Source organism: Alosa pseudoharengus, unplaced genomic scaffold, assembly GCF_046254945.1.
Source record: "Alosa pseudoharengus isolate Yale_2024_CS ecotype anadromous, Long Island Sound unplaced genomic scaffold, YU_APseudo_1.1 YU_APseudo_1.1_scf_1, whole genome shotgun sequence".
Lineage (NCBI taxonomy): Eukaryota > Metazoa > Chordata > Actinopteri > Clupeiformes > Clupeidae > Alosa > Alosa pseudoharengus.
This window is the reverse complement of record NW_027468564.1, coordinates 35,245,595-35,258,094: the sequence shown is the minus strand read 5'-3', so window position 1 is coordinate 35,258,094 and position 12,500 is coordinate 35,245,595. Positions and strand designations below refer to the sequence as shown.

At 46.0% G+C, this 12,500-nt stretch overlaps 2 protein-coding genes across 2 annotated transcripts in view; one reads left to right on the top strand and one right to left on the bottom strand.

Moving 5' to 3' along the window:
* Positions 1-6,404, bottom strand: part of LOC143118481 (EVI5-like protein) — a 29,150-nt gene extending 22,746 nt beyond the window's left edge. Inside the window, exon 1 of the mRNA XM_076279540.1 lies at positions 6,249-6,404. The gene's annotated coding sequence lies outside the window, so the exon portion shown is untranslated. The remainder of the gene's footprint in view (positions 1-6,248) is intronic.
* Positions 6,405-7,657: 1,253 nt separating this feature from the next.
* Positions 7,658-12,500, top strand: part of ddx39aa (DEAD (Asp-Glu-Ala-Asp) box polypeptide 39Aa) — a 10,670-nt gene continuing 5,827 nt past the window's right edge. Inside the window, exons 1-5 of the mRNA XM_076288167.1 lie at positions 7,658-7,735; positions 8,715-8,923; positions 9,163-9,290; positions 10,574-10,850; positions 12,342-12,460. Coding sequence (XP_076144282.1) covers positions 8,716-8,923; positions 9,163-9,290; positions 10,574-10,850; positions 12,342-12,460 — 732 coding nt within the window. The 5' untranslated portion in view covers positions 7,658-7,735; position 8,715. The remainder of the gene's footprint in view (positions 7,736-8,714; positions 8,924-9,162; positions 9,291-10,573; positions 10,851-12,341; positions 12,461-12,500) is intronic.

Genomic DNA, 12,500 nt, shown 5'->3' with positions numbered 1-12,500 from the left:
GTCGCATCCATCCGGTCTGTTGACCGTGACCCCTGGCTCTGCTCTCCAGCGTCTACACCCCGGCTCTGCCCATCTCAATGCTAATGGACACGCGTCCAGGACACGAGGACCCTTGATGGCTGCCAAAAGGCTTGTTATCCCTCCACCCCTACCCCTCCTCTTCAGGTTTAATTGCCTCTCTCTCTCTCTCTCTCTCTCTTTCTCTCTCTCTTCTTTTATTCTGTCCATGAATAGCACCCGTTCCTGGGCTGAATTAATGGGCGTCCTGAACAACAGCCAGGCCGGGCCCCTGAGATGATTAGAGACAATGAGCGGTCAGTGTATAAAATGAGACGAGGTTTTAAGGACAGGACTCTAATCGCTCTTCTCCTTCTCTCATCCATGTGTGTGTGTGTGTGTGTGTGTGCATGTGTGCATGTGTGTGTGTGTGTGTGTGTGTGTGTGTGTGTGTGTGTTTAAGCAGCTATTTAAATGCAGAAATGGTGTTTAACAGTGTATGTGTTTAAGCTGTTAAACTCTCTGTCTCTCTGTGTGTGTGTGTGTGTGTGTGTGTGTGCGCGTATGCATACGTGAGTACAGTACATACAGTCAGTTTCATGTTACTCCATTGCTTCCATAGATGACTACAGGCCCAATGTTAAGGCCCATTTACTGAACACAGCCAGTGATGAACACAATAATAAACCAGTGTGAACATCCACACTGGACCCACACTGAACACACACTGGTCCAGGCTTTTGCACATTTACACGACTGCTCTAAACCTGAACCTGACGAGTTTTTACATAGATCCCTGTATCTCGAGGTCATCAAGTGCTGTCAGTACAGAAAAAACGAAAACAATCGGTTTTACCTAGCTTGAGTTGCTACAGCCAGCTAATGCAGCCAGGAAGCTACAGCGCTACACTCTGGGGGCACAAGTCCGTGAGCTCCCATGTAAACCGACTGTTTTCGTTTTGTTTCGTACCGACAGTACTCGAGAAGCGGAGATCTATGTGAAAACTCGCCGGATTTAAAGGTGATGCCCGACGACACTGAGTACTGTGTATGCTCTGCTTTCTTTATGTCTTGCTATTCTTTCGAAGCAAGAGAGATTTTGTTCAAAATAACAGCTCCTGTGGTGAGAGTTACAGTTATTGTGGTGTGAATGGGGATTTGTACTCTCCTGAAGAGACAGACACAAAGCCAAATCTACTAGAGGAAATCCAGCTCACGGATTTGATCATTCATTAGCATGTGTGTGTGGAGCCAGCTCCACTGGAAAAGCCTGCATCTGTGTGTGTGTGTGTGTGTGTGTGTGTGTGTGTGTAGATGCTGTGAATGTTATGGTAAGATGCAGTCATGTTTAAAAATATTCCTCTGATGACTGTGTGAAATGACAGGCTCTAGGGGGATGTCTGAATTTCCCCACGCAGACAGACAGAAAGACAGACACACACACAAATGTTACAGCAACATGAAAACAAATATACAAGCTATTCATCCATACACAGACACAACTCCTGTACTACACACACACACACACACACACACACACACACACACACACACACACACACACACACACACACACACACACACACACACACACATGTACACAAAGACACACACGTTTTCTCAATCTTCATCTCAATCATACTTTTTTTGTCATACTCTCTCTCTCTCTCTCTCTCTCTCTCTCTCTCTCTGTGTCTCATACACAAACACACACACCGTAAAACCCAGCAAGCCGCATGATCTCACTGTTGATCTCATCCAGACTAAGACTGAGCGACCAGCGAGGATGGTGACTAAGCTGAAAATAGCCAGCATTCTCTCCCACTCATAGATGTGTGTGTGTGTGTGTGTGTGTGTGTGTGTGTGTGTGTGTGTGTGTGTGTGTGTGTGTGTGTGCGTGCGCGCATGTTCTCTCCCACCCATAGGTGTGGCAAATACGGTTGTTTTATTTCCAGCAGGACAGAACATTCCTGCACCAGTCACACCTGGAAACATCCCAACCAATGGCCACACACACACACACACACACACACATACAAATGCAAAGTATGTACATACACACACATGCACAAACACGTATTACGCCAGAGACACATGCACACATACATACACACACGGACACAGGACACACATACGCACACACACACACATGCACACACACACACACACACAGTGGTCCACCCTGCTGAAAACCTTGGAGACTTCTACACCATTGAGCTCAATAATAAGTGGTAGGCAAACCCTGCTGTCCCTTGGGATCAAAAGCTCATCGGCTGTAAACTTGATCCATCTCCACCCAGACACTTGAGCACACACACACACACACACACACACACACACACACACACACACACACACACACACACACACACACACACACACACACACACACACGCACAACAGCCAGGCCCTGATAATGTGCAGCTTCATATGGTCTCCTCCAGCAATGGGATGGCAATCCAGCACTGGCAGACTTGAGTAGCAAAGCAAGTATCCTTTAAAATGTCAAAGAAACTATTTAAATAGATGTTAAAGTAGGCACTATAATCAGGCTTGATGAGTTATGAGACTAATAAAAGACTATGCTTCCACGTTGACCTTGTGAGATTATGTAGGTCTAAAAGTTTTGTTAGAAAAGAAAAGAAAATCCATCTTCTAAAACAATTTGGACTAAATACTGTATTGTGTGCCATGCAAGTATCATCAGTGAACCAGGGTTCAAGTTCATTCAAGTTCAGTATTATTGCTTCAAAGGAAGGAAGCAGCCATATCTGCAATCAAAACCGTCCAGCCTCATAGTTGCGGCCTCATAGTTGGAGCCACACAAACAAACAAACAAACAAACAAACACCACAACAACAGCAACGACACTCGCTGTGGAGATGAGCGTGGCCCGGGGGAATGACCACGGCAGAGAGGACCAGACAGAGGACTCCTGGGTCAGTGTGTCCCCGTCCTCTCACAGAGCATTAGCGTCACCCAGGCACGGCCAGGAGGAGTCCTACGGGGAACGCGGAACGCGGACACACGCTCAAGGGAGCTTAGAGGGTTCCGGAGAGAGCTTGGGGGGGGGGGGGGGGGGGGGGGTGAGACTAAGGGACATGTGGTTGGTCAGGAGTTCTACGGGGAACGCAGAACCGTACGTGGCGCTGAAGGGGGCCTGGAGGGTTCCGGAGAGAGGTGGCGGAGGTACGGGAGGGCAGACACGGCAGTGCCCACGACGAGGGTATCAAAGAGTCAGGAGGGGAGGGTGCCCGTCTCTTTAACATGCCCACGACGAGGGTATCAAAGGGGGCACAGACTCCAGAGGAGGTTCCTTTGGGATGCTAAGCCTTGGCACTGTGGATAAATTAATTCTGGACAAGGTCCCCCTGACCAGAGCAGGGCACGACTGACCACCCAGAGGCCTTTGAGCAGATCAGTCTGACATCCAGCTTCACGTCTCACAAGATGTGACCGTTTTCCAGTGGAAAGATATGAACTGCAACACTTGTAGTCAAGAGATGACTGTATGTTTTGGAATGTCCACAAGGGCGTTGTTGTGTCGATTAAAAGGAGAAGTTCGGTGTGATATTGACCTAAAATGTGTTGAAACATGATACTGAGTGTGAACTTTTGTCTCATAGCTCATCTCGGCTTGTCCCCTGCAATCTGGCGCTAGTTAGCCGATGCTACCAACAAGTTTCTATTGGGGGTGCCTCGGGCATCGGACTAGCCATGCAAATAAATCACTGTTTTACACCATTTACGAGGCTCAAAGTAGCTCCACACTTCATTGCTAGACTTCTGAGGGCCCTGACATTTAAAACGAGACATTGAGACTTTGAAAAAGCACTAGTAGTTTATTTACAAGACGATTTATACAGACAGTACCTTCTGTCATAGCCGAGATGAGCTATGAGACAAAAGTTCACACTCGGTATCATGTTTCAATACACTTTAGGTCAATATCACACCAAACTTCTCCTTTAAGGGGAAGGACCTCTGTGGTGGTTGTCGCAGCACGCTGGTTAACTCCGCTTTGGTCTTGGTTAGCTAGAGCCCTCTGTGGTGGAACACACAATGTTTGGGAACACTGTTTGAAATCATATGTTATATATGACTTACAATTAATTTGTTGTTTTAGACCAGGAAAGTGTGTTGTATTACAATAACTCAGCCATTACCAAAAGAGCTTTTAGTAAATATTATGAGCATTTATAAATTATTATTATATGTATAAATAGTGTGCATTTATACATGATTATTATATGTATAAATAGTGTGCATTTATAAATTATTATTATATGTATAAATATTATTCGCTGCTTCTTCTCATGGCCTGCTGGTACACACATGGTTGACAGGGTGGCGGGGTATGGTGAGGATGAAGCTTGTCACAGATTGATAGAGTTTCTCTCTCCTTCTCAAGGTTCACACTGTAGCAGGACAGACAGACAACACTCTCTCCCAGAGGTGTGACTCTACACAAACACAGAGCTGGTTCTGATTCAATTAGGGCTTTCATTAGGGTTTATAGTTGCAAACTTGATCTCCACTACAATAACAATAGACAATCTGTCACATTGTTAGAGGAGGAGCAAAATAGACAAGCCGTATAATTTTGCTCAACTGAAAGACAACAAATACCCTGCAATGCCCTATACGAATTCAATGTTTTCCTTGGGCATGATATCAATGTTGTCACTTTTTCACATGAGTGTGTCTTAAGTACATCAGGGGGTTAACCGTGAGGGGGGGGGGCACTCTTACATAAAAGCCACAGTGCTCAGAAGTGTGTTTGTGTGTGTGTGTGTGTGTGTGTGTGTGTGTGTATTAGCAATGGGGCCGAACTGATCTCATTACTGCTCGGAGGTTTCTCTGTGTGATCTCGCCTCAGTGAGTGGGTTTGGGAGATAAGACCAGAGTCTGACAATCCAAACCCCCCACCCTCACCCCCTCCAACACACACACACACACACACACACACACACACACGAGATAGACCGCGTGAAGACTCCTTTGTAGAGTCTAATCATCAACTCTGCAATCATGAAGTGGCACCGGTTTGAATAGAGGGGGCTTGCAGCAAGAGTCTGTGTGCTGATCTACAATCAGTAATTACACTCGCTGTTGTAAAATCAGACGGAGAAGCGAGATAATTAATCTCTTTAACCAATTTCCCCTTAAGGAGACCTCAAAGAAACGAAGGGTAGGGAAATGGCACTGGCTTTTGTATTAGTCAGCAACAATCTTTTGAATTCTCAACATCACCACCATAGTCAGCGCCACTGATAATTTCGCGATACAAAAAAAAAATCTCGCCACGTTAACAGTTGCACTTGTTTTGGGGGAGAGAGCATCAGGAGGGTAGAATGATGAGCAGCCATTTTTGTGTTGTGTCGGCTCACCAGGCTGCCTGCAGTGACAGCCAGCCGGGAAAGACGAGCTGTGTCACTCAAGCCTCCTTTGACCAGGCTAGGACATGGGCCTCGTTTTCTGACGGCATGCAATGTGGGTCAATTGGACGTCCGCAAGCGTGATAATGGAGTCAGCATCACCACACGCGGACTATAGTCTGCCATGGGGCCTCCCAAGGAGTGTGTGTGTGTGTGTGTGTGTGTGTGTCTCAGATGCATTTGAGCCAACAGTTTTTGCTGTGGTGGCCTGTGATTCTAAAACGCTGACGCGAATGTTACCTGTGAACGAAGGCTACAAGCACTCGCTGCGGGGGGATGCCTCTGTCCACGATCCAGCTTCGCTATGCAATAACGTTGACAGGTCTACATGAAATCTAAAACCGCTATTCAAAGCCCAGCCGATGAAATCGGATAAATAGTTTTGGTTGTATAACGGTATGACAGGAAATTAGGCCGAGAAGAAATGCATTCTATTCCGTGCGCGTCGTTGCGCGTAAAATGGAAAGGACTGCCTTTTTTCTCTGCTTTTCGCCATTTCTTGGATTACGAAAGGCTGCCCTAATATTGATGGAAATATCCTTGCTAATAGTTTTATAGGCTAGCCTACTCGAGGGTATGATTTGGGTATAGCATCGTTGTCGCTACACGAAGATGTAGGCTTGATCTTCGGTGCATAGCCTAATGTACTGGAATCTCATAGCATTGTTTGCCGATTTACCCTTTACCGATTTGCCCCTCAAGACTCTTAACCGCAACACACAACATGACGCCACGTAGGCTATCAGAACCAAAACAAAATATTACGGTTCATACAAATTAAATGCCATGAACATATTAAAATGCGATGCCCACCTGAATTCCGTTTCCATTATAGCGGCAGCCTCCGGACGACTCGTGGCTCCACAGTGTCATTCCCGTTATAATCATCGGAGAAATGTCTTATCATTCCGCGTTGGCTATCTTTGCGCCTGTTGGAACGAGCCTTTAAAATAAATAGATGTGTGAATACGTCGGTCAGTACATGGTTCGCTGTTGCTGTTGGTTAATTAACGACAAAAAAATCGGAGCTGTCAGATCTAGCTTCCTCAAGGAGACCTACAGGCAACGCCTACAATAAATGGCACCTCCCAAATCACCGCCCATTCACGGTTGTGCTTGTAGGCCACTTCCAGCTACTATCCAGACGACTGTCTCAGAATTTTGAATAGATGCAGTTTGGTGCAGAAATGATATAATATCAGCATACACTGCTCAAACACAACGGTTCGGCTATGACACAGGGCGCCATTTTCTGGCATTAGGCAGTAGCCTACAAGCCGTGTCCTATGGTAATTTCTGCAATGAGGCATAGCACACGCACAGACGTCAGAACTATGACAGACATGTCTGTAACCAATGATTTGGCTGAAGTTGCGACAATAATTTTGCATGACTGCAGCATGAACCAATCAGGTGTGTCATGTTTCATTCTGCATGGAGATGGGCAGGTGATTTTTTGTGATAATACCTAGACTAGGCCTACTGCATTTTTGTATAATTAATTATCTTGCCTTGTTGAAAAACGTAGCCAAATCATGTCTTGCAACATACGCCTATAATACAGCCTTTATGAATCTCTGAGTGGAAAACGCTTATCCGATGTGCCCAATGAACGATAATTCAACTTCTGTATGGAAACTGAGTTGAGAACTCGTTAAACTTCCTGCCATCTGAAATAACAGTCTACCTCAATTTGACTGCTATAATAACAATAATGCTCTGTCAATGTCATGCGCTTTATGAACAACAATTTATATTTTAAAAGAACCCTCATGCATAAGCCTTAAACATTTGAGCGCTCCTATGGCAGCCAGTGTCCCTCAGCATCTTCCACTGTAGTCTCACAACACAGAGACAACTGTCAGACTCGAATCCCTAGCGCCCCCGTGTGGACAAAGCAAGAGTTGCCCGTGTCATCAAACATCTGTTAAGACCCCGAAACCATTGCTAGTACGTCTTATTTAAAGGCTTGCCTTTATCCAGCCAATAAACCTGATTTGACAGGGTTAGTATTTATTAGTGTTATATTAAATATTTATATTGCACGTGGTAAATTGTAAAGAAAACTGGTGCTGGGCATCGATGGACATCGATCGACCAAACCCACTTATCAAATGGACATTTGAAGCAACCAATCACGTTGTCTTTTAATTCACAGCAAGACAGTTGTCTTTGAAAGTAACCAATAGGATCCATGTACATTACAACATTCAACTTCCGGGAAAACGATAAACTTGGCCTGTCCATGTGAAGCATAGTAGCAGTCTGAAGTCGCGTTTGAAGGAATACAACACAGAAAGGTAAGAAGGAACGAATGAATCCCAGACCACTGAGTATTGCAAGATTATTTTCACTTTAGCCATCACTGGACTTGAGGTTACATGGGATATATCAACTGATGACGTTATATTCATATGATTTGAGAGAATGTTTGCAAACTATCATCCGAAGACCTCACGCTTGTTAGCTTGTAGTTAGCTAGCTAGCTTGGTCATTGCAATGGCGCAGTGAACTTGGCCAAGATGTTTTGAATATTACTTTCAGCTGCCCCTCTAGATATTTGAAAATGTCATTACGAAGGTAGAGTCCCTATAGCACTGCAGTATTTAAAAGGGACGCCTTACAGAAATGTTGTTTGAGTTAGTCTACGTTAGCATAGATTGAATGGATATGCTAACAGTTAGCCTGAGTGTCTCATTGTGTCTATTGCTCAGCTGTTAGGCTTGCTTTTCAGCTTTGAGTCTATTCAGATCCCTTTGGTACATTAGCCAAAGTTGTTTTGGTCGAAGATATTTGAGATAAATGTTCCCATTTAAGTCATCGTGTAAAACGATGGTGTGTGAAGGAAGTGGTTCTCGCATGCCTAGCTGTTAGGTAAGGAGCTCATTCATTCATAATAATGATGACGTTTCCACTTGTGTCGTTAGCATGTTATTAGCTGGTCTCAGGCTACGAACCGAATGCGTCCGGCTACTAGATCTAGCGTTACGACGTCAGGCTTCTTTCAAGCGTTAAGTTAACGTTTGGCGACTTGGCATTGGGAGTCTGCGCTCACCTTGAGTCCAGGTAACGTTAGTCCACTTTGCTGTTACCTTCGATGGGCCTACTGACGATAGTGAACACGAATCAACGATTACAGAGCGCTACGCTCTAAGATCTTTGACGCGAATGTTGTTTTCCTTGACATGTGTCACCCCTTACCAGTTGCCAAAGACCCCGAACGTTGGCGGAAAAACGTTAGTTGCGTTCTTGACTGCTCATGTGTCTCTTATTCTGTAGCATGGCCGAGAACGACGTTGAGACTGAGCTGTTGGACTACGAGGACGACGAAGAGCCGCAGACCGCCCCGGAGAGCGTGACCCCCGCGGGCAAAAAAGAAGTCAAGGGCTCCTACGTCTCCATCCACAGCTCCGGCTTCCGCGACTTCCTGCTCAAACCAGAACTGCTCCGAGCCATCGTCGACTGCGGGTTCGAACATCCATCCGAAGGTGCCTCCAATGCAAACACCATTTGTTTCAAATGACTATAAATAGCGCCACACCTGTTCCTTTGATTCCCTGCTAAGTCTATCTAGTTCTGAAATCGTCTCATTAACTGTTAAGTCTATGGCCCATGCTAAATTGAATTGCACTCACACAGTACACACACAGCCTTGCACAAGTAAAAAAAAATGATGCGTAATTCCCTTTGACTATTTGCTCTTAACCTTGACCGCTTGTGTCCACAGTCCAGCACGAATGCATTCCTCAGGCCATTCTTGGTATGGACATCCTTTGTCAGGCCAAGTCGGGTATGGGCAAAACAGCTGTGTTTGTACTCGCCACCCTGCAGCAGATCGAACCCGTTGACGGACAGGTGAGGAAACCCAGACACACCTGAGCTGACATGCCTTAACTCATGCGTTTAGTGACTGTTTCAGGCACGTTGACATAAGTCGCGTATTTAACTCAGAAACACACTAAATTCATCTTAAGGTGATGACACATGGGTCAACTTTTGGAACAATGTTGCTGGGCAACCACATGACCCGTTCCACTTACTCTGATTGGATTATCATGACTTTTTTCCTACTGATGATTAAAGTTCAGAAAATTAATTGTTGCCCAAAATACAACCACAGTAATGAGGAGCAGCAACATTGCTCAAACAGTTGCCCCATATATTAAGTATACCCCCACTTATACCCCATTCATTCATTGCCTTCTATCTCTCCTGGGCTACTTCATCTCTTCGTCCTATTCTTTCCTTCACTTTGCTCTTGCACCTGACCTGTCATATTCACTCTTATTGACTGACCCCTCTCTTTCGCTTTTTCTCTCTCACCCCTTCTATGCTGTTCTTCCTCCTTTTTATCTGTGGATTTGTCTTTCTGTCTCTCGTTCATGACTCTTTCTGTCTCTCTCTCGTTTCTTTCTGTCTCTCTCTTGTTCATGACTCTTTCTGTCTGTCTCTCGTTCATGACTCTCTCTCTCTCTCTCGTTCATGACTCTTTCTGTCTGTCTCTCGTTCATGACTCTCTCTCTCTCGTTCATGACTCTCTCTCTCTCGTTCATGACTCTCTCTCTCGTTCATGACTCTTTCTCTCTCTCTCGTTCATGACTCTTTCTCTCTCTCTCATGACTCTTTCTCTCTCTCTCGTTCATGACTCTTTCTCTCTGTCTCTCGTTCATGACTCTTTCTCTCTCTCTCGTTCATGACTCTTTCTCTCTTTCTCTCTCTCTCGTTCATGACTCTTTCTCTCTTTCTCTCTCTCTCGTTCATGACTCTTTCTCTCTCTCTCGTTCATGACTCTTTCTCTCTCTCTCGTTCATGACTCTTTCTCTCTGTCTCTCGTTCATGACTCTCTCTCGTTCATGACTCTTTCTCTCTGTCTCTCGTTCATGACTCTTTCTCTCTCTCTCTCGTTCATGACTCTTTCTCTCTCTCTCTCGTTCATGACTCTTTCTCTCTGTCTCTCGTTCATTTCTCTTTCTCTCTGTCTCTCGTTCATGTCTGTCTGTCGGTCTCTTGTTCATGTCTGTCTCTCTGTCTGTGTCTCAATGGTGACTTTCTGTCTGTCTCTCGTTCATGACTGTCCTTCTGCCTGTTGCTCTGTTTTCACCCCACTCTCTCTGTGTGTCCTCCCTTAACCCTCCCAGGTGGCCGTGCTGGTGATGTGCCACACGCGCGAGCTGGCCTTCCAGATCAGCAAGGAGTACGAGCGCTTCTCCAAGTACATGCCCACGGTCAAGTGCGCCGTCTTCTTCGGCGGCCTCTCCATCAAGAAGGACGAGGAGGTGCTGCGAAAGAACTGCCCGCACATCGTGGTGGGCACGCCGGGCCGCATCCTGGCGCTCGTCCGCAACAAGACTCTCAACCTGAAGACCGTCAAGCACTTTGTGCTGGACGAGTGCGACAAGATGCTGGAGCAGCTGGGTAAGGAGGAGGAAGAGGAGGAACACAGAGAAAATGGGAGAGGAGGGGAGAGGAATGCTAGTTTCTTTATATAGATATTTATTTTTTTTTGGCCTTTATTATGATAGGATAGTGCAGAGACCGGCAGGAAGTAAGTGGGAGAGAGAGAAATGGGGTGGGATTCGGGAGAATGACGGCAGGCCAGGCCAGAACCTGGGTCCCTGTCATCAGTCGGACCTGAATGTCATAAGGGTGCTGTGGTTAGTTGCGCAATAGGCGTGTTCGACTTGAGGCAGATCTGTGCAGATCTGACTTGATGTGATGCATGCTGGGTTGAACACAATGCATACTGGGATGGACGCAATGCTTGCTGGTTAGAAATTCTGTCCGACTTCTGTCAGCCGGGGAGGGACTTACCACCGTGACACCATGTCACATGACCTTAAAATATCGCAGGAGTCTTAGCCTGCAGACAGATCTTGCAGTTGCCTTCCACGAGCTGCACGAGCTAAAACACGGCCTCATGACGTCAGTTCAAAGACGTGACCGGGCCATTTGGGAGGAATGTCCTCATAACTATTATGACGGGAGTCTCATGCTGCTTCCTTATGTTGGAATATGCGAAAATAAACAGAAATCGAAGGGATACCTTCTTATACTTGATTTCTGCAACAATTGTAGGCTAGCCTACTGAAAACGTTTGGATATTCTGTTATTTTCTGCTGTTGGCTAAATAGATAGACACACATATAGGGGAAACACTTGATATTGAATTTATGTGCTACAATGCAGGCCTGCTAACTGTATGACAACAGTGGTTTATTTAAACTACATCATAAGAATTTATTTAGTCAGTCATCATGCTCATTTTAATGAGTAAGAATGAAAGTTCTGCTGTGTTTATTGCAAACAACATTCTGCGATATCTCCCGCAAGTCACGTCAGGCAGACTGTAGCCGGTCTGTCCGGGATGAGCTGCCCTCTGTTGTAGCTCCTCCCGGCTATCCTCTGAAGATCACGTTTACGTAGAAAGCCAGACCAAGTCAGACTCAGTCCAAGTCGAACACGCCTATTGACTCAACATACAGTTCCAGGACATCTGGTATACATCTTTTGTGACATGCAGGACATCCGGCAAACCTCCTTTGTGACATGCAGGACATCTGGCAAATGTCCTTTGTGACATGCAGGACATCCGGCAAACCTCCTTTGTGACATGCAGGACATCTTCCTGCTGCGACTGTAGAGATCGTCTGTTTAATGTACATTCATTTCCTCTGTATTAGCCGCAATACCATATTAACTGCCCCCATGTATTAACTTTCATAGCTGAAGAAAGTTTGTAAAATCAATGTATGACCCCTCGGCTAATAGTTGGGAAATTACGGTAAAGGAGGAGGACCGGCGAGGGCTGAGGAGGGGCCGCTCCTGCCATGTGTGACCGCTCTGTGTGGCGGTGGGAGGGCAGCGGAGGACCTAAGTTGTTGTCGTTTCTCCGACCGTCTCTTGCAGACATGCGGCGCGACGTGCAGGACATCTTCCGGCTGACGCCCCACGAGAAGCAGTGCATGATGTTCAGCGCCACGCTCAGCAAGGAGATCCGGCCCGTCTGCCGCAAGTTCATGCAGGACGTGAGTACTGGCACGCTGGGTGTCCGTCTGTCTGTGTGTC